The sequence below is a fragment of the Adiantum capillus-veneris genome, chromosome 14 (assembly GCF_014529385.1).
Source record: "Adiantum capillus-veneris isolate H3 chromosome 14, ASM1452938v2, whole genome shotgun sequence".
In the NCBI taxonomy this organism is placed as follows: Eukaryota; Viridiplantae; Streptophyta; class Polypodiopsida; order Polypodiales; family Pteridaceae; genus Adiantum; species Adiantum capillus-veneris.
The window spans coordinates 13798396-13826057 of record NC_140944.1 but is presented as its reverse complement, the minus strand read 5'-3'; the positions used below and the strand labels follow the sequence as shown (position 1 = coordinate 13826057).

Genomic DNA, 27662 nt, shown 5'->3' with positions numbered 1-27662 from the left:
ACATACAGATTTTGCATATATTTTCACTCGGATACGGAATAGGGAGATGGTAACGAGATATTCCATTCGGGATGGCTACTTGATGAGGAAAACGATGTGCGTTACACAGCCGTTGAGGGAAAAGGTTTTAATTGAATGCAGTTGTCCACTCTTTACGGGTCACCGCGGCATAGCTACCACCTTGAACGGTGTGGAGAGATACTTTTGTTTGGCTGAGACTCAAGGAGGACATGGACGATTTTGTATGCAGTTGCTTGGTATGCCAGAAGGTCAAGTTTTGATAGGCATAAAGCACAGGGATTGGTACAGCCTTTACCGATACTCGGAAAAGTATTGCAATGAATTTCATTTTTGATCTCCAGAACACATAGCGTGGGCAGATTGTTTATTGCCCAGATATTTAGATTACATGGCATGCTTGAGACGATTGTCTCCGACAAAGACCCCAGATTCACGAGTTTGTTTTGGAAGGCTATGTGGGAGAACATTGGCAGACGGTTGCAATTCTTGTCATCGTTCCACCCGCAGACTGACGGGCAATTAGAGATTGCTAATTCAGTGGTACTGGATTTGTTGAAGTCTTCTTCTTGAATCTGACGACTTCATGGAAAAAGGGTTATTACCTTTGGTGGAATATGCCTACAGAAACACGATTAACTCTTTGATGGGGAAGGTGCATTTGAGATTATTAAATTTGCTACGAAGGTTCCACCCTTCTTTAGCAACGAAGATAAGATATTTCTTTAAAGTCGATCAGTTCACGAGGGACTTGGACTTGGTCCGGAAGGCTTTGCAGAAATCTCAGAAAAAGGCAACAGATCGACATCGGCGCGATTTGAGATTGAAGGAGAATGATTGGGCGCTCTTTCATTTTGAGAAGGCACGCATGAGAAAGAAAAAAAGAAAACGAGCAGCTTTCTCGAAAGCTTAGCATGAGATACTATGGACCAGAGTTTGTTACAACTTGTAATGAGTTTATTACAAGTTGTACTCGGTCCAAGTTTGTTACAACTTACATCCCGTCTGCACCAGATTCAACCCTGCTGATCCATGGGATCTCTCGGAATAGACGAAGCTAGACCGAAAGCTTCAAGGTGAAGTCCCAATATCTAAGGAGTATCTGCTAGGTCCTCCTCCTCCAGCCACTATGCATCTAATGCCGGATAGTTCTTGACTAAGAATCGGCGTTCACTTTACCTTTCTCTCTCCTTTCCTTGAGAGCCAGTATCTGTTCTAGAACGAGAATATCCTCGCTCTTGCACTTCAGGTTGCTCCTCAGGCTCCTTGTCGATTGACTCACATGAAAAGCATTGTGAATTTTCGAAGTATCTGGCAACTTCACTATGAAGGATATATCATTTATCTTTGCTTGAATTTGGAAAGGGCCATAGTACCTCATTCTTAGCTTTGGAAAAAACAGCCGCTCCTTTCCCTTGCGTTTCCTTAGGCGTGCCTTCTCAAACCGTAAGAGCACCCAATCATCTTCCTTGAGCTGCAAGTCCCATCGATTCTTGTCGGCTGTCTTCTTATCCCGTGCTTGAGACTTCTCAAGAGCCTCATGCACCTTGGCAAAAGTAGTATCCTGATTTAGATCATACTAATCTGCTCAAAAATCTTATCCTGAGTTTGGGGAATTCTGTGATCTACTATTTGATTCCCTTTTTGTTTCTTTCCTTGTGTCTTGGGACCTTTGGTTCGCTTCGCTAGCTTCACGTGTCCATTGGCACATCAGTCTCAATCATCTGAACTCTGAGACGCACTATCATCTGATCCCCTTTCTTCTCCGGATCCTTTAATGAACTTGTATCTGGTTCCCTTAGTTCATCAGAACCGTCGGATGTGCTACCTTCTGATTCTCTAGAATCCTGTGATGAGCTGTCATCCGGTTCCCTTAATTCATTCTCTTCACTGTCAGACTCTTACCTTGTTGAGGTGGCTACTATCTTGTCCGTAGGATAAGTCTGCATTCCAAGTCGTTGCTTAGCATGTTCCATAAGCCTCTGAATGGAGTCAGACTCTTGGTTTAGACAATAGTCTCGAATCTCTTTTAGCAAACCACCCAAAACCGCTCAATATGGTCTCTCAAAGTCATCTTTTGAAATAAAGGCAATGGCAAATAAGTATCCCAAAACCTTTGACAGTAATCATTCAATGTATCTTTCTTAGTCATTCTTAAGTGACGCCAAGTCATGATTACGTTTCTTTGATATTCATATGATTTCCAAGTTGACGTTAAAATTTTCTTGAATTTTAGCCACGTCGCAGGTGCTTATCTGCGTAACAACAGAGTAGACCACCATGTGTGTGTAGTTCCTTTCAATTAAGATGCCGCCCTTCGCACCTTGGAGTGTTCTGTAAACCGATCTCCAGAGTAGGCGACATCAAACTGTTGTACAATTTCAAGGGCTCGATGGGTGTCCTGGTAGCCTGAAAACGTCTCGAACCTGACGGCATGACCCCCTTTCTTGAACTCCTTGGTCTTCTTGCTCATCTGGTCACTGTCAGAAAAGGACATGGCATCCTATGCCTTCTAGGCTTTCTCAAAAACCTGCTTTTCTTGCTTTTTCTGCGATTCAAAAATCTTGTCTTTGATGCTCAGAAAATGATGGGACCTTCTTAGCACCCTCGACTACCTCAAATGGCGCCGTCCCCATCAAAGTGTTGTTGTAGGCAAACTCCACCCCAAGGGCAAATACTTTTCCCATTAAGTCTTCTGATCCAAGAGATAAGACTTCAACAAATCCAAAACCATTGAATTGGCTATCTCAAATTGCCCGTTTGTCTGCAGGCACGAGAACTGCAACCCTCGTATCTCCCCTTTTACAGCACAATCTTTGAGCATAGTAATAAGCGGCTGCATGCCAATGGCGAACAAATCTTTTGACTTCAAAAGAGCCCACAATTTTATCATTGAATAGTAGCTCATAGCGGCTACCCTCTCCCAGAGAAAGGACATCGTCTATGAATGGCGAGATAATTCTGTCGTAGGCCTTATCTCGGTCCAGCTGCAGTAGAATGCACTCTTGCTTAGTGAAGGAAGCATACTCAATTCCAACCATTGTTGCCAAGATATTATCATAAATCCATGCTGATGGGGGGAGATGGCTTTATCACGCAACGGGGAGATCCTAAGGGCAACAACTTTGGCAACAATTTTATAAGCCACTGACATTATAGAGATGGGGCGCTAGTGCTTGAGTTGAAAGCAACATAGTACCTTTGGGGTAGGCTTTATGAGCCCTCTCAGCCACAGACATCATAGAGATGGGGCGCTAGTGCTCGAGTTGAAAGCAACATAATACCTTTGGGGTAGGCTTTATGAGCCCTCTCTAAACACTGGAATCCAAAGCCGATGTTCTCCCAAATTGCCCTCCAAAACAAACTAGTAAGCTGGGGATCTCTATCCGAAACAATGGATTCAGGTATGCCATGTAATCGGAAAATGTGCGAGAAAAACAATTTTGCCAAATGATCAGTCTTAACTGTCTTCTTTACACTCTCAACGTTCTCAATATCGCTAGTTAACATCTAACTGGCTCGCTCGTGCTGTTGCCGCGTCCCCCCCCTCTTGCCATCGCTGCCCTCCCCCCCCACCCCACCCGCTGCCCGCTGTGCCACCCAGCCTGTCCGCTGCCCCTGCCGCTCAGCCCGCTTCCCCGCTCGCCATTCGCCCAGCCCGCCCGTTGCCTGTGCCGCTCAGCCCGCTACCCCTCTGCCGCTGCCATATCCGCATTGCCCCCCCCCCCCGGGACTCCTTTGTTTTATTTTTTCGCCTTTCTTCCCGAAGGTTTCCTTCAGCTGGCATCGGCAGTACTCCTCCTGGGACAGTGCTCGTCAAGCTCCTTTCCGACACAGCAGTAGACACAGATGGAGGCTCCAGCTTCGCCACAGAGGGACTCGCCAGAAGCCCCTTCGCCCGACCCCGCTGAGCCCACCATTCGACTTGCTCTCTCGCCGACAGAGCAAGCGAGCCTTGCCGCAGAGGTAGAGCGATTGTAGGCGACTTCGGTCATCTGCAAGATTCTCGGCACGGGACCTAGCAGAGGAGAGCTGCGAGACCTTCTCCAGGCCCGCCTTCTCGCAGAGGTGGGCTAGATCTTGGATGTCCAGATTCTCGGACGAGGGTACTATCAGATCGAGTTCGAGACCTTCGAGATGGCGTCCAAGGTCATAGCTATGGGTCCACTGGCCCTCTGAGCATCACGCGCCCACTTTCGACAGTGGCGATATGGTTTTGACCCGACTTTGGATGTTCTAGTAGAGGAGGCAGACATCCCCATCTCAGTCTGCTTTCCGGGTTTACGGAGGGAGTACCTACCACTTCTTTCCAAGATTGGCTCCGCCATCGGGACTGTCCTGGAGACACCTCGTACGGCAGCATCAGTAGTTGCCAAGGCGGCTGGCATCCCCTCAGTTCGAGTTTTGGTCAGAGATACCCACACGCTCCCGAAGGTCATCCTTCTGCCTCGGGTGAGTGGGGGTTGGTTTAGACAGAGTGTGGAGTACTCGGGCCTCCCGAACCCAGTGCTTCATTTGCCGACAGATGGGCCACCTAGCGAAGGCCTGCCCACGGAGGAGGCCGCGACCTGCACCACAGCCTCAGCCCCAGCCTGCCAGGGCTGGGCCGCAGCCACAGCGAGCGGCACAGCGCACATATTCAGAGCCACCCTCCGAGCCTGGGGCTCCAGCAGAGGAGGGGTGGCAGCAGGCCCGTGGCTGTCGACGCCAGGGGCCACAGCGACAGCCTGGCACTAAGAGTGGTCCCCAGGTGCCTACTCAGCAGCAGTGGGTTCCCACGGGGAACCGCTTTGGTCCTCTTGAGAAGGAGGAGTCCCTCCGCTTCACCCTCGACAGCCGCTTCCCCCTTAGAGTTCCCCTCCTCCTCCTCATCCCCCCCCCCCCCGATCCCGTCGCCTCTCCACCTGGCCCCTCTTCCTCTGTCGCCCCATCCCGCCCCTCTTCTCCTCCGCTCCCCCCAGCTCCTTCTCCCCCCTCTCCTACTCCAGTTCCACAGTCGACTCAGGAGACTGGTCCCTCTCCGGCGGCTAGGAGATCTCTTGGCAGCGCTTTTGCCACGAGTCGCCTAGCGAGAGAGGGTCAGCCCTTCTTGCGGCCCCCTTTGCAGATTCAGACATCTTCCCTTGCAGCTATCCCTCGTGGTCTGACGAGCATTGACCTCCGACGCCGCTCGGACTTCTTCGACTAGGGGTTCACTCGCTTTCTCGGCGATTCCGCAACAGACCACGAGGCAGCCTGCTTCAGGGTCCATGCTTTGTTCCTCGCCGCTAGGGGGACAGAGGCCTTGGACTCGGCAGTTGGTTTCTCCTTCCCCCTCTGTGGTAGGGCCGAGACAAAGTGGTCCCTCGACTCAGTGTTGGGATGGTTGCATACATAGGTTCTCGAGTTCTCTCATCACATGGGAGAACTTGGAGTTATAGATTTGTTGCAGACTTTGTGGCAATTGGCCAAGTTTGCGGTGACACCCCTAGACACAGCAGGATGTAGGCACATTGTGGTGTACTTTGCGGATACGCAGTGTTTGCCTTGCTATGTATACATTCATGAGGACTCCTGGACAGAGGAGGTTGCTTTACGCACGGCTCGCTCTGCTTGGGCTTGGGCTAGGTACTCACTGCAGTCTCGCCTATCTAGAGGACGCCCGGATGCGGATTACTCCCCATCCAAGCCAGCCTCGAAGATAGCACGTCTTGCTGCTGCGGAAGCATTTGTTCTCTCTCGCTCACCATGAGGATCGTCTCATGGAACGTGCAGGGACTAGGTGGGCCCCGGTTTCAACGACAGCGGGGCCGATTGCGTCAGGAGCTTCAGCGTTGCCTTGTGGGAGGAGAGATTGATCTCCTTATGCTTCAGGAGCACCATCTGTGTGAGAGCCGCATTCGGCGATGTGGTCAGATTTTGCGTGGACGAGATGATACCTTTTGGTCAGATGCTTTTGGACCTGGAGGCATCCAGGGTGGGGTACGTATGACTATTGCGGATTCATTGCAGCAGGCCATTGTGGGCAGAGGGATTATTGTGCCAGGTAGGGCTCAGTGGATTACTATGCAGGTTCAGGGTGGCCTTGTGGGCTTCTTGAACATCTATGCGCCCAATGTGGCGAGTGCTCGTGCAGAGTTTTGGTCACAGATTGTTGAGTCTTTGCCGCAGGCCGACCATTGGTGTGTAGGAGGGGACTTCAACATGTTGGAGGACCCTTCTGACAGGATTGGAGCTAGCCATGCTACTGTGCATGGAGTCGAGTTAGTAGCTTGGGAGAGGTTGTGTATGACTTTGAGGGTCTCGGATACATGGCAGCACTCTGGCTTTGTGAGGCCTCTAGACAGTCTTGCCTTCTCTAGATCGGACCGCAGAGTGGGAGGAGTGAATCTATCGCGGATAGATCGCTTCTTTACTAGTGACCACTTCAGTGACTTGAAGGGATCAGTGGGCATCCTGGCAGGGACATCCTTCTCGTACCACGCACCAGTGATCCTCACAGTGGCAGACAGACAGAGGAGTGGGAGCACGATGCTTCGCATCCCAGAGCGGGTCTTGTTGGACTCAACACTCAGAGAGAGGGTAGAGGCTCTCTGGACAGAGGGCATGGACAGGCAGGTTCCACCTGCAGACAGAGTGGCCCTAGGCCTAGCTCAGCTGAGCCACTTTTTTCTTCAGGAGTCTCTAGCTCGCTGGGCTGCAGCGAGAGAGGAGCAGCGGCGTCTCAGACGAGGCATTGCTTCACTACAGAGGATGCAGGAGCAACAGAACTGAGGTGGGTGACAGAGTGACTGGGGCCTTTTTTGAGACAGTGGGACCTCGGCACTCGCATGCCAAGGTCAATCAGATGAGGAGACTCGATGGGTCAGTTGCTTGTGAGCCCGAGGATATGCGTGTAGTTGCTACTGACTTTTATCGTGAGTTACTATCTGCTGAGCCCCAGTCAGAGCGGCAGGATGCATGCAATACAGGGAGCAGGTTTGGGCACAGATGCCTTGTCTTGTGACAGAGGAGATGCGCCAGAGGTTAGAGATGCAACTTCAGCTTGAGGAGCTGCACACGTCTCTTAGGGCCCTTCCTCGTGGTAGCTGTCCAGGTGAGGAGCGGTTGGCTCCCAACTTTTTCTTGGAGTACTGGGACCTGCTTGGCCCAGATCTTTGTAGTGCCTTTCAGTACATTTTGCACACAGGAGTGATGCCTGATAGCATGAGTGAGGGCGTGATCTACCTCATTCCAAAGGAGGGTGGCTCCTTGGATGAGATTTGACAGTGGTGCCCCATCACCATCCTCAACTCAACCTACAAAATTCTTGCCAAGGCTCTGAGTTTGAGGATTCAGCCACTTTTGGAGAGCCTTATACATGGGACTCAGACAGGTTTTGTCAAGGAACGCAGTATCCTTGACAACATCTTCACTTTCTGGGAGGCTTCGGCCCTGGCACGGCTCCGTGGGGAGGACCTTGTGATTCTTCTTCTCGATTTTGAGAAGGCATACGACAGAGTTGATTGGGACTTTCTAGAGGGCACTCTACGCAGGATGGGCTTCTCAGATGCTTGGATCAGAGGGGTGTCAGCTTTGTACAGACAGGCTCACAGTCAGGTGCTTTTGGCAGGAGGTAGAGGTGAGCGCTTCATGCTCACACGCTCGGTCAAACAGGGTTGTCCTCTTGCCCCCTTTCTCTTTCTGTTCTATGCGGAGGCGATGAGCAGATTTTTGGTGTCACAGCAGGTTGGTCTGCGGAGCTTAGCACTCCCTATTCGGCCAGATGAGCTACTGGAGGGTGAGTTTGCCGATGACTCAGCCTTGTACTTACAGGGCCAGGAGGCCAATCTGCACAGATGTGAGCAGGCTTTGGAGACCTTTTGTTGTGCATCGGGCGCACTGATCAACTGGAGAAAGACAGTGGCTTTCTCGGTTGGCAGTGCTCCTATGCCAGATTGGATGCCAGGCGAGGGTTTCAGGTGGATTCCCCAAGGGACTGCAGTTCGGTACTTGGGTTGTGAGGTTGGTTTGGACTTGTCCCCCGAGCAGCAGATTGCTCCTCTTCTCCTGTCCATCAGGAGAAAGCTGTTACATTGGAGCTCAGCACGACTTTCGCTGGCTGGTAGAGTAGTAGTTGCCAACCAGGTGTTGTTGGCGACTATGTGGTACATCACTTCTTGGTGGATCTTCTCGAGTTCTTGTATCAGCCAGGTAGAGAGGCTGATCAGGAACTTCCTTTGGTCAGGTCGTGACACTCAGATTGCCCGAGCCAAGGTGGCTTGGTCGGTCATCACACTTCCTTGTTCTCAGGGAGGGCTTGGGATCATTGACCCAGCACAGCAGAGCAGAGGTCTTCTTGGGAAGTTCGTAGTCAGAGAACTTCTTCCAGGTGAGGAGCCCTGGAAGGAGTTCTTGCTGCAACGGCTTCGTGCTAGGGTGCCTCAGGCAGGAGGCCCCTGGCAACCTTCGACCAGATGGATCTTTACAGAGATGCGCAGAGTTGGTTTGAGCAGGAGACTGGAGGACCGCTTCGCTGTGAGTTTGCTTCGATCTTGGGAGCTCTTACGGCGTGGCCTGGAGCAGAGAGAGCCGACGTGCACGGAGGAGCGCCTACGGCAGCCCCTCATCTGGAACCCATGGTTAGCACTCAGAGAGGCCACTTGGTTGGTAGTCGGCCTCATGTTTCTTGGGGTCCCATGGCAGCAGGTCCAACGCGCTCTCTAGGTGACTGGCTAGAGTTCACAGGTTTGCCAGAGGAGGTGCAGGGTTTCCAGCTACAGGGCATGAGAGGGGTGCACAACATGTGTCAGGACATCACAGAGTCAATTCCAGCTGAGTGGCTCACGCCTCTCAAGCCAGTAGCACCCCGGTGGATGGGAGCCTTCACACGACTGGAGGTTCTCATTTCAGTCAGGGCCTGCTCAGAGTCTGTCTCAGCCTTGTTCTGCGAGCTTCAGGGTGGGAGACGACTACAGCGAGTTGCAGTAGAGGCCCCGCAGGTAGCAGAGTGCTCTTTTCAGAGGATCAGAGTAGTGGGCATCTGTGGGAGGACCTGCGTCATAGACCTTGACCCAGCAGTTCTTGAGACAGGACACTGGAGGTTATGGGCTTGGGAGTGTTGTCCGCTGCCACGGTACAATGGGATCCTGGTGAGTGGCTATGGAGGGACCCCTTCTTTTCTGCAGACCATCGAGGAGTCCCTTTCTTTCAGTACACTGACTGGGACGTCATATACTAGCAGCACAGAGAGAGGCCCTCCCCGCTGCAGCACGTCATTGGCAGGAGGAGGGTCTCACAGTCGAGTTCTTGGCAGACTTTTGGGAGAGGTTGTGGGACTCTAGACAACCGAGGCGAGTCACCTTGTTTTAGTGGCTGGTCGCACATAGAGCCACAGCAGTAGGGAGCTGGCTAGTGCATAGTGGTCTCTCTGCCACATGTGCAGCTTGTGACCATTTGGTGGAGAGTGAGCGTCACTGTCTTTGGGACTGTCCCTCGGCCCAGCAGGTGTGGCTACGAGTTCTTCGGCTGATGCCCGCTCTCTCCACGGCTCGACAGTACACTTGGGGGGCAGCGGCTTGGTCCACCCTCACGGGCCCGGCACTTCAGTTTGAGCTATCTTCCACCAACAGGATGATAGTGATACAGGGGGGGCGTCCTACACTCCAGCCTGCTACAGAGCTTACTCCACAGGAGTGGTGCAGTGAGAGAGAGGAGTGTTGGGAGCTCATCAGTGGCATGACACTTTGGTTCATCTGGCGGGCCCGCTGTTTCCGCATCTTTGAGGATCGCCCTGTGCCACCAGCAGAGACTGTTCGTGACTTTTGTCTAGAGCTGATCCATACTCTCAGAGGACAGCTTGAGGGACTACAGGGCAGCTTCGACTGCATGCGGGAGCGCCGCGAGGCTTTCCTTCGACTCTGGCACCCTGGGCCTTTCTACACCATAGTCCAGGGGGTGCTCAGATGGCACTACTGTCCACCTGTGTGGCTCTTCCCTCCTCCCATTGCTTGATTTAGCCTCATTGTATATATGCTGTTTTTTCATTGGGAGAGTCTCCCCATCATGCTTGTTTTAGCCCTCTCTTGCAGAGGTGGTTGTAGCCCTATGGGCAGTTTTCATTAACTAGTAGAAGGATCTTTTTCTCGGAAAAAAAAAAAACTGTCTTCTTTGTCGAAATGAAGTGGGCCTCAAAGATTGTGTAACACACAACATTGTTTTCCGCATCAAATAGCCGTCCTGTATGGAATAGCCTGCAAGTGTCTCTCCACTCTGTATACAGTGAAAGATATCTACAAAATGAGGATCTGTGGCGTACTGATCTACCATATCCTCAAAGCTTCGATGATGTATCGTGCAAATAGCCAGAACCAAGGGCTTTCTAAACAACGCAATTGCCACTAAATTCTTCTGTCCTTGAATATGGACTATCTGGAAATGAAACCATGACAGGATGTTAGCTTGCCTCATCTGCTTTTTCGAAAGCTGCTTCTGCGACAAGGAGCGTAAACTCCGATGGTTTGTGAAGACGGTAAAATCAGCTCCGAATAGATAGTGTCGCCACTGCATAAGAGCATGGATAACTGCCAACAACTCTTTCTTGTAAATCTGTGCAACCAATTCAGGACGTGAAAACATCCTGCTCTCGTAAGCAATGATATGGCCTTCTTGCATCAAGACTGCGACCACATGCATCACAGTAAACGTGAAAGGGCTTTTGCAAATCTAGTAAAGCCAATACTGGTCCGGTTGTCAACTCTTCCTTGAGACTCTGAAAGGTTGCAATCTTTGACGATCCCCAAGTAAAAAAGGAACCCCTCTGTGAATCAACACATGCGAAGGAGAAGCTATTTTTGCAAATTTTCAAATGAATTGCCGATAATAGGAGCAGAAACCCAAAAGCTTCGAACTTCATGACATTCTTCAAATCGGTACAATCACAAATGGTCTCAACTTTGGCCGGGTTGTGTATCGCTGGTTCTTCTTTCCCATATCACTCATTGATGTAGGGCGAACTCTACCAAGACACGACTTATTTTCTGTTTTTGGTTGTTTTCACTATAATGGGTTCTCTGACGTGCACAATTTGTAATCCTTGATTTTGTTTGCAAGGATTTCCCTATGTGCTCAGTTAAGCACATGGTGACCAAGAAGCCCTTGTCCGCCAAATACTCACAAGCGAGATCCATGCAACCCCTTACCAAACCCGACGAGAAGGTATTCCACTTGGGAATAGTCAAAATAAAATGTCAATAGGACAAGTTACTTTCTTGTTACCCTTTAAAATTACAAAATTTTACTTACCCCAAGGGATAGGACCAAGGGCATCCACCAATAAGCCCGTAGGAAAATCTGCAAATATCAATCGAGCTACCTCTCGACATGGCACTCCATCTTTGCTATAAAGATGTGTCTTTTGAGTGGCAAAAAACTTGTCGATGCTATTTAAAACACATTCCATAGTCATATATTGAAAAACATACTATATTTAATGTTTCATGGTCGTTGCATTTACCTAATTAGAACAAGATTTATACTAGAGGAGGGCATCTTTTATTGTGAATACCTGGCTTTGAGGTGTGAGTGTTGGGGAGGACCTCAAGTTTTGCGGCATTATGCATTATGCACCTGTGGAGGCTTTTATGTAAGTTTTACTAGAATAAAAAGGGTCTGGCCTGCAGTTTTACCTGGAAGTCTCGTATGTGTAATAAGTTTGTTTAAACCAAAAAATGGTCTGGTCAACAGCTCCTCCTAGGAGTCTGTTGTGTACAATGCATTGTGAGCAACGATTTTTGTTGATGTATGCTAGCAGCCAGAATGCTATGAATGCTTTATGAGGCTGTCATATAAACATTTTTTTACTTATGCTTTGTATTATTTGCAGGCTCCACCACCATCAATGCCTCGGGAAACCAATCTTTTCGATATGAATGTCGGTAAGCTGTGCTCAGCTTATTGTGCTGACATAAAAAACTGGAAAAGTTGATATAAATTAATTATTTGGTGTTCTTGAATTTCAGTTTATGTTGAAAATGGAGATGACATGTATGGTTATCCGCAAAATGAACCACCTGAGACTAAGGTGAGTTTGGATCAATTGTATATCACTCTTTGGAGTTTGCAATGTTTGTTGACGTGCAGTTTAAATCTGTTTAAATGTTTTGGCATAGGACTACATGGATCTTTCTGCTTCCAACAAGCGGAAAAGAGATTATTATTCTTTTCAACAGTTGGATGGCGCTGCGGACATTGTCAGGCTTCTTTCTTTTGTATTGATATGAAAATTCTTGTAGTGTTTTTGGTCCCCCTTGTTGTTTCGCCAATATGTTTGATACAGACTTTCTGGGCTGTAGCTAGAATGATTTTAGTTTTCAACCCAACATAATGTTGATAAATTTTGTTCTTATTGAAGGTAAGCACGGGTCAGTGTGAAGAAAGAAGAATTGCTGATGAAATTATTGCCAAGAACCTGGAATACAAGAACGATAAATCTTGTTTGATGATATCACAGCTCGATGGTATTGATGACAATTACAATGATGTGAGTGCTGTTCTTCTTCTTTTGAATAAAGTAATCTTGACTTTCCTCTTAATGTTTTGGTTATTGTGATTGATGAAGCACGTCACGGAAGAAGATTACAATTTACCTGGTGAAGAAGGTACTTCACATCCGGGCAAACTGAATGCTTATTTTTGTTCGGACCATGAAATGAGTATTTTTCCCTTTTCAGATCCAGCAGATGTTCTTGATGGTGACATAAAACCTGTGAAAGAAGAGGGAGGTGACTCAGAAGGCTCAGAACCGCCTCTGAATGAAGACGATGATGATGATGTTGATGATTTTAACGACAATGATCAACAATCAACAACAGACAATCTGGTTGTTGCTCAGTTCGAGAAGGTATTTTCCCCTCTATTTGTTCTTTGCCATATGCAATGAAGAAGTGTACACAGAAGCGTGAATCTCCTTGAAACTCGACTTTCTTCCCGTTCCTCTTCTCATTCATTGATAACTTTTTCAAAGGTGGAAACGATTTTTATAGGATTACTTCAATTGCTCTTCTAACTTCGATGACAACTTAAACCCATAAACCCTTTTACAAGGTAATGATAACATCAATTTCACATTTCTAGCACTCTGAATGCATGCACCTAGCAGCCATAGACAGGTGGGGTCTCTCTCTCTCTCTCTCTCTCTCTCTCTCTCTCTCTCTCTCTCTGATAGCCCAATTTACATCAGTGAAGATAGGACACTCGCAAAACAAAAAGAAAGAAGACAAGCATATGAAGAACGAATGAAAAAGAACACCACCCCCACACGGGCAACATCACCAGAAGCATGACAGGGGGAAACCCATGGGACCACGAACATACATGTCACAAGTTGGAATTGCCAAGGTTTCCCTTGGCACAAAGGGGAAGGATTGACAAAGGTTCTACCACAAGCAGACATACTTTTTCTACTTGAAACGTGGGAACAGGACACATGTAGACTGCCAAGTATTCAAGGATATATTACACACTCGGTTTGATGGCCTGGTACCAAGATGCGCGGGCAAGGGGGTGTTGCTATAATGTACAAGGAGGAAATGCAAAATCGGGTTAAGATATGCAAGATAGATGAACACAAACGATACATATGGGCTGAGATATGTACATCAGGGAGGTCGATGTTCATTGCGGGATGCTATATCCCACATCGGGAATCCCCGTGCTATGATTTGCATAATCTCTCCAAGAATGACCCTTTTGCCGACTTATATGCAGATATTGCAACCTACACACCAAAGGGGGCAGTGATGATACTCGGGGATCTTAATACTCACATAGCCAACATACAGGTTCAATTAGTTGACTACTCAATCCATCCCGCAGACAAAGATGGCGATCTTGTATTAGATGCAATATGGGATAGATGCTCATGGGATCACCTCATGAATGAACAAGATTCGGCTTTGATATTTATGATGGATTCTATGCAACTTATAGTCATGAATGGCACCAAGAAATATGCAAGCTCCGGAGCATACACATGCTATACATCAAACCATGGAAGAAGCACTAATGATTATGCGTTAGTCAGCCACAATGCATTGGATTTAATTGGACACTTTAAAATTGGTGCTCGGTCACCGAGCTCAGATCATACTCCAATTCATGTATGTCTAGACCTCCCACACATGCCTACACAACGCCTTCAAAAGGCAACAAGTTGGGTATATCGAATGCAAGTTACAAAGAAATTTGATTATGCCACTTTTTTGGACAGTCTATTGAGTAGACAATGCATATCCCATAACATTTCAGAAAATTGGGCTACCTTTCGTCAAGCAATAGAGTAGGCAGCAAAGGTCACTATGAGGCGATCTAAAAGAGACCAACAACAAGTGAAGGGTCTCCCTCATAACCCATGGTTTGATGAAGAGTGTAAAACAGCCAAACGCAAGCTAAAGTGCTTCAATAAGTCCACGAAGGAGTGGGAAAATGCAGCCAAGGAATACAGAATGTTGAAAAGAAAAAAGAGAAGGATGCATGAACTTTTGAAGGAGGAGCAAGAGGTGATTCGATTTAAGAAAGAACCAAGAAAGCATGGCACAACATGAAAGGTAAAAAGGAGGATATACTGGGAAATTTCAGCATGGACGAAATGTATGTATATGCACAAACACTCTATGCTCGCACCTACGCTCAAATAATGATGAATGCTGAAATTCAGGTTGACACTAAGGAACCTATAACTTTTGCAGCGGCTATGAGAGGTTTGAAAAAACTAGTCACTGGGAAAGCCTCTGACATTTTGCACTTTAACTCCGAATGCTGAAATGGTCGGGTAATGAAGCTAAGAAATGGATACACTGCATGATGAATCAAGCTATTCACCAAGGTATGCCTGAAGATTGGCAAGAGAATTGGGTCAAAGCTTTGTTTAAAGGAGGAGACCGTAACCTACTCACGAACTACCGCACCATCATGGTGGGTTCTTGCATGGCAAAACTTTTTGGGAGTCTGATATAAAAAGATATTAGCACATGGGCTGAAAACAGTGGAAAGAGGGCTATCGGTCAAGCAGGTTTTAGAGCAAAACATAGTACCATAGACCACTTGATTACAATCCGGATTATGATGGAAAAGGCGCGACTCAAAGGGAAAACTATGTACTGCTGTTTTGTGGCAGATAAGGCTGCAGACCCGAGTGAGAGGAGGAGCACGAGGGGGCTTGTTCCTCCTGAGGCGGCTTTCTATGGGCGGACAGGGGGCAACAATCCCAACGCATGTAGCACTGTGGTTGCTTAAGGTTGGTGACTTTCACGCAGGCACATAGAACAGCACCGCACGTGCTGTACCCGGGCGGTAGAGGCTTACGTGTCAGCATTTTCACTAGCGCAACAGCTTCTTGTAAGTGAATTAGTGACTGCCCAATGAGTCACTCAAGTGTGAAGTGACCACTTTATTAAATTGTTCACTTATTTGGCTGCTCGTGTGTAAAACCTCCACAAACCAATTTTGGGGAAGCTTCTTGCACATCTTCGTGCCCTGTTTAAGGAGGTTAGACGTGCAAGGCCCGGTTTAACTCCTTGTCTTCCTATAAAAGCACGTTGACATCTGCGAGTGTGTAATAGACTTGGACACTGAAGTCGAGAATCTACCACAACACACGTGAGAAAATTGAAATAACTGAACAAAACTGAGAGAGAGAGAGAGAGAGAGAGAGAGAGAGAGAGAGAGAGAGAGAGAGAGAGAGAGAGAGAGAGAGAGAGAGAGAGAGAGAGAGAGAGAGAGAGAGAGATGAAATGTTATATTAACGTCTTCAAAAGGCCAAAGTGACCTATGAGACCAGAAAGTTACAATGTGGTGGATCTGATACAAAGTCAGAGTAACAAGATGATAAAAATGAAATGACAAATGACAAAATAAAATACTATGGAATCCTAAACTGCTAGGTGTGAACTAAGCAGCTAGCTGGGATAGCTAGATCACAAGAGATCTAGCATCGGTCGCTGGTGGATCTCATCAATCTCCTCCATGGTAGTAGTCTGACCGGGCGTCATGCATGTCGAGCCAAAGTGATCCGAATCCTCTGATGCAACCTCCATTGTATCTCGTAGTAGATGGGGCAGTGGCATGTGTAGTGCAACTCTGTCTTAGGCTCGATGTCACACAGGGGGCATGTCCTGGCCGAGAGAGAGAGAGAGAGAGAGAGAGAGAGAGAGAGAGAGAGAGAGAGAGAGAGAGAGAGAGAGAGAGAGAGAGAGAGAGAGAGAGAGAGAGAGAGAGAGAGAACACTGCATGGCAAAGTTCTGCGCCCAGAGAGATTGGCCCCAAAAATTGGCGCCCCTTTCGGTATTTATTATTAATGCTTCACAAAGTACAATGTCCGAGGGTCCTCATCTTGACTCTTAGCAATGTTCCCAAGCTTATCTGCGTGAGAGTGAGGTGCTGGCACTTTATTTATAGGCTCTGGGTCTTTCAAAAATAGTGTACATGAAAAGCTTGAGGTCTAAAAGCATTTGGGTCCCAAAAAGCTAGCGAAGAGCTGCCAACGCAATTTGCGGAAAATCCGTATAGGTGCCATGTCAGCAGCACCATTTGCGGAGGTCGGTACGGCAACCACGTTAGCAACGCAAATTGCGGGAGTTCGTACAGCTACCACGTCATTAGCCTTTTATGCATCTTTTTAGCCTTGTCCCGATGCTCATGCTCTGCCTCAGAGGGACTCTCAAGAAGCCCCCTCGCCCAACCTTGCAGAGCCCACCACCCGACTTACTCATTCGCTGACAGAGCAAGCCAGCCTCGCAGCTGAGGTGGAACGCCTTCAGGCAACTTTCGTCATCTGCAAGATTCTCGGCACAGACCCAGCAGAGGTGGGTAAGATCTTGGATGTTCAGTTCCTCGAACGCGGTTACTATCGAGACCTCCGAGACGGCGTCCAAGGTCATCGTGATGAGATCTGAGCAGTTCGAGCCCACTTTCGACAATGGAGGCATGGTTTTGATCCAGCTACAAATGTTCTGGTAGAGGAGGCAGACCTTCCCATCTCCGTTTGCTTTCTTGGTTTGAGGAGGGAGTACCTGCCACTCTTGTGCAGGATAGGCTCAGAGATTGGGATTGTCCTGGAGACACCTCGCACGGCATCCTATGTAGCTGCCAAGGCGGCCGGCATCCCCTCAGTACGTGTTCTGGTTCGGGACACCCACACTCTCCCGAAGGTCATCCTACTATCTCGGGTGAGTGGTGGTTGGTTCCGTCAGAGCGTGGAGTATTTGGGCCTCCCGACTCAATGTTTCATTTGCAGACAGATGGGCCATTTGGCAAAGGCCTGTCCTCGCAAGAGGCCTCGACTCCCGCAGTGCATGCACAGCCTCCCAAGGCTGAGCATGCCCAACAGTTAGTTACACAAGACACACATGATGGTACCTCGACTGAGACCAGCGATCAGACAACTGACGGTTGAGAGTAGGTGCCTGGCCACTATCGACAGGGACGGGCTCGCCCCACTACTCCCCCTGGTGGCCGACCTTTTGCAGCTCAGCAACACTGGGTTCCGACTGGGAACCTTTTTGACCCCCTTTAGCAGGACCCGCCTGAGGAGGCACTGTCCACTTCAGTTGCTCCACCTCCACCTCCTCCTCCCTCAGACACTACCGCTCCGCCTCCCCCGCCTCCTTCTCCCCCCCACCTCCCACTTCCGTCCCTTCTCTCTCTCCGGTGGGGCCCACAGCCTCATCTCCCGACCCCTCCTCCACTCCTCCTCAGACGCAGGGGATTGGACACGTGTCTGCCGCGAGGCGATCTCTTGGTAGTGCTTTCGCTACTACGAGCCGTATGGCTCGAGAAGGGCAACCCCACGTGAGGCTGCTTTTTTTTGTGCAGACTTCTCCTTTTGCAGCAGTCCTTAGAAGTTTGACTAGTTTTGACATTCGCAGACACTGGGACTTCTTCGACTACAACTTCTGTCACAAATTGGTGACATGGCAGCAGACCTCGGGACAAGCACACTGTTGATGTGGCAATGATTTCCGTAAAAAGCGTCGACAGGCTGACGTGGCAAGTTGTACGGATTTTCTAGATTTTGCTGCGCAAAAAGCGGAACTGTTGACGTGGCATTTGCGTATGGAATTCCCTGCTTTTTCACTGGCTGATTTTAGCAATGCTTTTGGGGATTATTGCTTTATTTTGAGAAGCTTTTAAACTATTGCTTTTGGGGTTCTGCTTTTGGGCATCCCTTGTATCAATAAATAAGTGGGCAGGGTCTCACTTCTCAGAGCATCTGGGCGCAGAGTCTGAGAGTGAGCACCTACCCACTCTCTTGTACTTTGAACACAAATTAATACAAAAAGAAATACTGAAAGGGGCGCCAGTCTTTGGGGCCAATATCTCTAGGCACGGAACGACGTCGGGCTGTGTCAACTCAATTGTGAAATTGTGATTGTTTTGAAGTGAATCTCTGCTATGTTGTAGTAAAATCTCGACTTGGGGTGTCCAAGTTTGTTACAGCTTCACATGGTTCTTGGGTGACTCTTCTCCTGACCTGGAGGAGGCTTGCTTTCGAGTCCACGTCCTCTTTCTTGCAGCTAGAGGCATTGAGGCTTTGGACACATCGGTGGTTTTTTGCTTCCGCTGTGCAGTAGGGATTCCATAGAGTGGACCCAGCACACAGTTCTTGACTGGCTTCAGATTCAGGCTACTGAGTACTCACACCACACATCGGACTTAGGGGTGACAGATTTGGTGCAGACACTTTGGCCTCTTGCCAAGTTCAGCGTAACGCCTCCCGATGCAACGGGTTGTAGGCTCATTGTGGTGCATTTGTTTGCCGACACTCAGAGCCCTCCTTGTTATGTATTTGTACATGAGGATTCTTGGACAGAGAATGTAGCCCTTCGGGTTGCAAGCTCGGCTTGGGCATGGGCGGGACAGTCACTCCTTTTGCGCTTGTCTAGAGGTCGTTCGGATGCGGATTACTCCCCATCCAAATCGGCCTCAAAGATAGCGAGGCTGACTGCTGTGGCAGCATTTGTTTTCTCTCACTGACTCCATGAGGATCAGCTCATGGAATGTGCAGGGATTAGGAGGGCCCGAGTTTTTGCGTCAGGAGCTTCAGAGGTGCCTTGTGGGTGGTGAGATTGACATTCTTATGCTTCAGGAGCATCATCTTTGTTAGAGGCCATTAGACGGTGTGGCCAGATTTTGCATGGTTGCTATGAGACGTTTCGGTCAGCTGCATTTGGACTTGGAGGCATCCAGGGAGGGATATGTATGACTGTTGCAGATTCTTTGCAGCAGGCCATTGTGGGCAGAGGGGTTATTGTGCTAGGCAAGGTTCAGTGGATCACTACGCAGGTTCAGGGTTGCCTCATGGGCTTCCTGAACATCTGTGCACCCAATGTGGCGAGTGCAGGTGCAAAGTTTTGGTCTCATATTGTTGAGTCTCTGCCGTAGGCAGAGCAATGGTGCATTGGGGGTGACTTCAACATGTTGGAGGACCGCTCTGACAGGATTAGAGGTAGCCATACTACTGTGCATGGAGTTGAGTTGGCAGCTTGGGAGAGGTTATGTATGACTTTGCGGGTTTCAGATGTGTGGCATCATTCTAGCTTTGTGAGGCCCCCAGAAAACCTAGCCTTCTCTCGTTCGGACCGCAGAGTAGGAGAAGTGAATCTATCTCGAATAGATCGCTTCTACACTAGTGACCACTTCTGTGACTTGGGTGGGACAGTTTGCATTTTGGCTGGGACTTTTTTCGGACCTTGCACTAGTGATCCTCACAGTGACAGATAGACAAAGGAGGGGGTGCACGATGCTACGTATCCCTGAGAGGGTTTTGCTGGACTCTGCGCTCAGAGAGCAAGTGGTGGCTCTTTGGACAAAGGGCTTAGACATGCAGGACTCTCCTCCTCACAGAGTGGCCTCCGGACTTGCTCAGCTTAGTCGACTTTTTCTTCACGAGTCCATGGTGCCTGGCTGCAGCGAGAGAGGAGCAGCAACATCTCCGACGGGGCGTTGCTTCCTTGCAGAGGATGCGGGAGCAGCATCCAGACAGTCCTTGGTTGGAGGAGCAGTTGCAGCAGGCTTGCCAGGAGCTTTCCATCACAGAGGAGAGGTGCCATGAGTTTGCTTTCCATCAATAGGCATCTCAATGGACCCAGGTATGTGACATAGTGACAGGGGCTTTCTTTGAGACAGTGGGACCCCGACATATGCAGGCCTGGGTCAACCAGTTGAGGAGGCCTAATGGGTCAGTTGCTTCAGAGCTAGAGGAGATGCGAGCGGTTGCTACTGACCTTTATCGTGACCTGCTGTCAGCAGAGCCTCAGTCAAAGCGTCGGGATGCATGTAGAGAGCAGGTTTGGGCACAGATGCCTTGTCTTGTGAATGAGGAGATGCGCCAGAGGCTTGAGCTACCTCTTCAGCTAGAGGAGCTCCACGCGGCCCTCATAGCACTTCCCCTTGGTAGCTGTCCAAGTGAGGATGGTTTGACTCCCAACTTTTTCTTAGAGTACTAGGACTTGCTTGGCTCAGATCTCTGCAGTGCTTTTCAGTACATCCTGCACACAGGAGAGATGCCTGACAGCATGAGTGAGGGTCTGATGTACCTCATTCCCAAGGAGGGAGGCTCCTTGGATGAGATTCGACAGTGGCGGCCCATTACCATCCTCAACTCAGCCTACAAAATTCTTGCCAAGGCTCTGAGTTTGAGGATTCAGCCACTTCTAGAAGAGCATTATACATGGGACAGAGACAGGTTTTGTCAAGGAGCGTAGAGTACGTTCAAAGCATGAATGACCTCTATATAAACCTGCACCTACTCTTGGGCACTGACGACGTGAGTAGGGATGTCATAGCTGTTGTCCAAGCTATGCATGATAAAGGTGATAATCTTATTCTTCCTGTTTGGACAAGCAACGAAGTTGAGATCACATATTGTCAAGTTTGGTTCTTTGCTCTTCATAGGTTTGTAGTAGTATTCATTTTTCGATTTCGTATTTAGCTTACCTGAGGACTTAAGAATGTGTTCCGTTAGAAGTTGTTGTGTGAAGTTTAATTTCTAGGATTAAGTTTTTAAGATGTCTTATCCTTTTTTTTGCTTAAAGTTGAGTACTTGTTTTAAGCGAAGTAAGTTGCGTCAACTTATTTTACACATGCCTTTTCTAAAAACATTTTTAAGTTAATAATGTTTTGTTTTATCTAATTTTGTTTTGTAGCAATCAAAGTGATTTAGTTTGTTTGTTTGTTTGTTTTTGTTTTTCTTTTCTTTTCTTGTGTCCCTTGCGTTTATAGTTTTATGAGTGCTTTATTCCCTCTTATACTTCGTGAGTTCAGACTATTCTGAACTTATGAAGGTATATATAGTATCCTTGACAACGTCTTTACGTTTTGGGAGGCTTCTATGCTCGCTCGCCTCTGTGGTGAGGATCTGGTCATACTTCTTCTCGATTTTGAGAAGGCCTACGATAGAGTTGACTGGGACTTTTTGGAGGGCACTCTACGCAGGATGGGCTTCTCAGATGCCTGGATCAGAGGTGTGTCTGCTCTCTACAGTCGGGCACAGAGTAATGTACTTTTGGCAGGTGGTAGAGGTGATCGCTTCATGCTCACACATTAGGTTAGACAGGGCCACGCTCTTGCCCCTTTCCTCTTTCTGTTCTATGCTGAGGCGATGAGCAGATTTTTGGCTTCACAGTAGGTTGGTCTACGTGGCTTAGTGCTTCCTATTCGGGATGACGAGCTACTGGATGCTGAGTTTGCAGACGACTCAGCTTTGTACTTGGAGGGCTGGGAGGCCAACCTTCATAGGTGTGAACAGGCTCTTGAGACCTTTTGTTGTGCATCAGGCGCACGGATCAATTGAAGAAAGACAGTGGCTTTCTCGTTGGTAGTGCTCCTACGCTTGATTGGCTGCCAGTTGAGGGTTTCAAATGGATTCCCCAAGGGACTGCAGTGGCTTTCTTGTTGGTAGTGCTCCTACGCTTGATTGGCTGCCAGTTGAGGGTTTCAAATGGATTCCCCCAGGGACTGTAGTTCGGCACTTGGGCTGTCAGGTTGGTTTGGACTTGTCTCTTGAGCAGCAGATTGCTCCCCTCCTGTTCATCAGGAGGAAGCCGTTACATTGGAGCTCCGCACGACTTTCTCTGGAGCATCCCTCCGAGACTGACAACTGAGGGAGGATGAAGATATTACCAAGCTAGACTTCCATGCCATCAAAGACGAATTGAGCAAAAGATTTAGGCCAAGAAGGATGGATGGGTGGAGGTTGTTGAGAAAAACCTCTGCTGAGGTCAGAGAGGACGCACAAAAACAGGAGCCACAGTTAGGAAACACTCACAATTTCAATAAATTCAAGTTGTACAAAAACACTACAAAGGCAAAAAAGGAGAGCGCGGGGGGAGGGTGACTATTAATCTGTCATCTGTAGTGTGCATATTTCTTGTCTCACTTTATTCGAATTGTCTACTCGAAAAAAGGAGCTGTTATTTCTGGAGGGGTCTAAAAGAAACTGGCTGTTCTGGTTTCTTGTTTATTCAAATTGTCTACTTGGAAAAGGCAGCAAGAAGAATTCCTTTTCATTTGGTTGAGATAAAGCACAATTAGACTAGAATGCTCATTCAGCTGTGTGAGTACTGACCAGCTTGATTTACAAGACGTGTGTGTACTCATGTGAAAACAATCAGCATATTCCAGAAAAGTAACAATTTTTCAGGTGTTGTGAAGTTTTGTCAGATGATCTCCTTGCTCAAATAGAGTTTCTACCTGTTGTCAGCCATGCATGAAAAACATGCAGAATTCTCCAAATATGTATAGCTGTATAATCTGGTCTGGCTAGGCCTTGTACGGGCAGTAGGGCACATAAGCATACCCTGGCAAGCAGATGAGAAGTACCACACCTGGTGGGAAGTAGTCGTCCAATGCATTGGTAGCAGTTAAATATGGCCTTTAGCAGCACCACCATGATGTCTCCTTAGGCTACCCTTTTGGTTTGGATATTTATATATAGTTATCTAGTCCAAAGTTCTCGATGACGTGACATACTCACGGATCCACAAGTCCTAAAATCATCAGGTATATTTGCTTTTTTCCATGATGGAAGAGATAAATGGCTTTTTTTTCAGTTTTGCATTTAGTTGGCACGTGTCATGAGAGAAACCATGTGCCGCCCCTAACCCCCACCGCCATCACCTCAAAGAAAAGTGCACACACAAATGCATGCAAGCGTATATGATTGTGCTTACAAATGATACCTGTTTTGTTGGCTGTAGGTGACCAAGGTGAAAGGAAAATGGAAGTGCATCTTGAAAGATGGTATTATGCAGCTCAATAAAAAGGACTATTTGTTTTCAAAGGTATTTTTGAAACTTCGGTTTGACTTTGATAATGTGTGTGCGTGCATGCATGTGCTTACGTGAGAAACTGGTGACATGTTTAGATGGCTTTTCTTTCTTTGGCTGTGGAAGAGGCTATACTCAAGGATGGCTTGTGAGCTAGTATGTCAACTTGGGGCACTACAAAATTAATCAAGCATAGACTAACTAGAGTAGTCCATTTTGACAATAGTATTTGATTTGCAGAGCTAGATTCTGACATAGGTCTTAACATCAGTCACTCTTTTATCTAAGGAATCTGATTGATAATTTAGGTAAAGTAAGCAGTGTTTGGAGAAATGTTAAGCCGAGGCTGATTCAGTACTCACAGCGGTGAAATTTTCAATTGTAAAAGTGGGGGGCGAATTTCTCTGCTGAAAGAAAAAGTAAGCAGCAGAAAAGAAAGGGCGTATTGCATACTCTGACTGTGCATGAAACTGTTTTCACGATGGGTAAGAGCAAAGTAGGTTCTCCTTGTTTTGAATTGACGAAACACACCTATGGGTCACAGCTCTGCCCTAGATAGAGCATCGCATTAGCACACCCACACTTCAAGTCTCCGTAGGGATGGGAGAGCCGTGGCCCACCCAGCATAGAGCCTCTGTACAAAAAGGACTCCAGTATGCCAAAACAGCAGGGCTGCTTATCGACTCCTAATGTGCGCAACTGCTAAATTGTTGAGCAACTCATAAACTGTCACCGGGTGATGACGTAGCACGGGTCTGACTGTATGGAGCTGTGCTATGTGGACGAGAGCTGTGCTATGTGGACGAGAGCTGATGTGGCAGACTGTACAGATGGTGATGATGTGGCAGACCAAAGGCAGACAGATTATAGCAGCCCTCGACATATTTGGTTTTTAAGCAATGTGCTAAATTGAGCTGTATGGCTTTTAGTGGTTTGCTTTTTTTTGTTGTCTACTAGAGCTATTTAAGTGTGGCCGACATCCCAGTTGTATACACAAACACAGATAGAGTGTTCACTCTCCTGAGCGGAGAGCAGTTGTACTATTTTGTAGAAGCAATATAAGAAGAAATACCGCTAGACGTGCCTATCTTACAGACCAACATGTCTCAGAGAGGAAGCTCTTGCTATGTGGATCTGCACAATGGTGTGCATCATCCACTTGGCTTGTAAACCCTTTGCTAGTGCCATGTTGAATAGGTGTGCGAGAAAAGGAGCTTGTCACAAAAGTGATGACGTGGCACATGACCCACCGTCCGAGACCGTGAAAGAGAGATCGTGGAAGATGAGGTGGCCAGCCATACAGCTATGCTGATGTGGCACCCGTAAATCAGGAAGAACCTTATTAAGGTCCGTTAAATCTCATAATAATTGTCGTCATGCTTTTGCAAAATTACTGCTTAGTCCTGGCTTTGACTGTGTCTCCCCATTTCTTTTGGTTGCTTCTGCATTTGCTTTTTGTTTGTATTGCCAGGGGGGTAGGGTAGCCCTTGAATACTTGATATTACAAGATTTTTTTGGCTTTCTAAAAGGAGCCTTAGAGGAGAAGAGAGGTGGCTGGACATTTGAAGTTTTATTTGTTTTCCAATACTGATTGGACATGCCTTGTCATGGGAACAATTGAATTCTGCCTTTGTTTAGTTTGTCAATGGGTTTTTTTAATTTCACAGCCTTAGATGGCTTTATTTCTTTCTCATTTGTGAACCGTCACCTTGTTTTTGTTCTTCAAAGCTTGCTCGTTCTATCCAACAGCGACACAAATGTACGGAGCACCGAAATTATGACGTAAAACATGAGAACCACAAGGTGCTAATTAACAACTTTACTGTGTGTGACAGGCAAATGGAGAGTTCGACTTCTTCTAATTATAAAGAGGCTGACTGCATCTGTTGCCGCCTCGACAACAGTTTTTCCTGGAAGTTTGTAGAAGGGGGTTTTGCTTTTACAGGCCAACTCCGTGTGAAAGCAAAAAAAAGCATCGTAAGAGACGAGTGCTCTCCCCTTCTCTCTCAGCATTCCTTTCAAGGTGCTAACACTTCTCTTTATGCGTAAGGTCCCTCACACACAGTAAATGTAACTTGGAAAACAATCAAGTTTGTATAGACGGAGATGATGATTGACTGAAAACTGAGGAGCCTCTTCCAAATATATCAATGTGATGCTTAAGCAGGTTGAGAACCTTTTCTTTTTGGGAATTTATAGTTTTGAGTAACTCTCTCTCTCTCTCTCTCGTCACCACTTTATGTACACCTCAGATCACTGGTTTATCAATTGTGTGTGGAAAGTCTTTGGAAATGTTCACACACCTACGATGGCTCTGCAGAATCGTTGGCATGGCGAAACAGAATTGCCCGTAGCATAGCAAAACAGAAATTGTGTCTCTCTCTCTCTCTCTCTCTCTCTCTCTCTCTCACACACACACACACACACACACACACACATTTACACACACCTCACACTATTTAACCGCAGCCTGCGCTGCATTACACTCGCACTCACTATGCTTATGCATACCCATTCCCATCGAATGCAGGTTACATTCCGAGTTATTGGATTATCTCCTTCTTTCGTAAGCTCAGTAGTTTCGGCGTGATCACATTAGCAATAAGTTAAATACTATAGTTATAAGCACCGGGCTTTACTCCTGTGGCTGAGATCACTGCCTATACAAAGGTGTAAACCTCAAAAGGTCTAGACGCCTTGCAAATCATCGAAAGATCACATGATCTCGGAGTCGTTTATCGACAAGTTTTTCAAAACGGCCACTCTCAGTATGGCGAAAAAACAAACGGATATTGGACCCGTGGACGACGACTCCTCTGAGGTGGACAACTTGCTCTACATTGCATAATTTTGTGTTTTTTTCCTTCCTAGGGAACTAGAGATAAATAGCCCAAGCTTATATTTCTAATTTAGATATAAAATCTAAGTAAATAAATTATACATGACAAGGAAAGATTGTAGTTATTAACTGTTATATACGTCATAATGATGGCACTTTAGAAATATGTCTATATGCTGAATGCTGTGGGAATAACCATAGGTTGGTCATAGCGCTTACTAATGCATTATGCGCTGCCCATGGAGTTTAAAGGAGTCTCTTTATCAAATAAATTACTGCCATGCAAAGGAGACAATAACCTTGGATACATAATAAGCACTCAAATAAACCTTTTCAATGCTAGTCACTCAATTCTAGTTTAATTTCTTGTAAACCATAAGAGCTAATACCAATTTTTGTTCTTAAACTCAGCGAAACACTACGCTAAAAACCATGTCCAGAAGATGTTTCTCATAGTCTTTAGGGATAGAATCTAATCATGCTCTTATCTAGCTCATTATTATGTTATGAAAAGTTATTCCCGCTCTTACCAATTATTTTGTTTGCATGATGGTTGCAAGTAAGGATTCTGACTTCTTTTATCTTGGGATTCAAATGTTGTTCGATTAGACTAAGCAAGAAACATCTACCGTTGTTGCTACATTTTTTTCTTCTTAGATGTAATTAAAACATCAAAATTCTATTTTAAATGTATATATATTTATTGGAAAAATTGTATGTACGCATTTTTATTTATCTTTGTTGATTCTCTTTTTGAATTGTATGTTCAGGTTGTGAATAAAGTATATAGATCAATACTCCAAAACACACACACACACACACACACACACACACACACACGCTTTGCTCTGCTCTATATGAGATCGTCATGCAAACCGAGTTTTGTGGTACATTTATCATAGTGGAGGCACTTACTACCATAACATCATTTATGCAAGAGCTTCCAAGACACCAATTTACTCAGATAGCCCTAGAGCTGTAGAGAGAGAGGACACTACTTGTTGGTCTGCATATATGTCAGCATGGTTTGATCTACTTGGATTTAGTATGGGCAGGCTACCACCATTTCAATACTCTTGATGTGCCTACTCTCTTCTTGAGTCGAGATCCGAGATTAGCCAACTCATCATGCAAGATATTGCACAGCTTGATGTTAGGAGGACATAGCTTACTCCTATACGAGACATAGGATATTACACAACTTGATATTAGTAGGACATGGATTACACGTACATGAGAGCCTGAGCTTATTATAGCAGGACAACATGGCTTATTTCTACATGAGACATGTCTACTATTACAAGGACATGGCCTACACCTACATGAGAGCTAGGACATGGCTTACACCTAAATGATAGTTTGGTGCGAAGATGTATTTCTATGGGAAGCATTTTCTTCGATACACATCTCGTATAGGATGAGGAGCATTTTGTTGTCATTGCTCTGCTTATTATGAGGTGAGGATGTTTCCATTGCTTATTCAGGGAGGGATTGGGAACACTTTTTAGAGTCATGGACTACTT

At 47.0% G+C, this 27662-nt stretch overlaps 1 protein-coding gene across 1 annotated transcript in view; it reads left to right on the top strand.

Annotated features, from left to right (window-relative positions):
• Nucleotides 1–25509, top strand: part of LOC147441931 (transcription initiation factor IIA large subunit-like) — a 99295-nt gene extending 73786 nt beyond the window's left edge. Inside the window, exons 4-11 of the mRNA XM_086528318.1 lie at nt 11861–11912; nt 11997–12058; nt 12147–12227; nt 12389–12517; nt 12596–12635; nt 12708–12877; nt 23232–23315; nt 25136–25509. Of these exons, the coding sequence (XP_086384444.1) occupies nt 11861–11912; nt 11997–12058; nt 12147–12227; nt 12389–12517; nt 12596–12635; nt 12708–12877; nt 23232–23315; nt 25136–25162 (645 nt within the window). The 3' untranslated portion in view covers nt 25163–25509. The remainder of the gene's footprint in view (nt 1–11860; nt 11913–11996; nt 12059–12146; nt 12228–12388; nt 12518–12595; nt 12636–12707; nt 12878–23231; nt 23316–25135) is intronic.
• Nucleotides 25510–27662: the final 2153 nt, after the last annotated feature.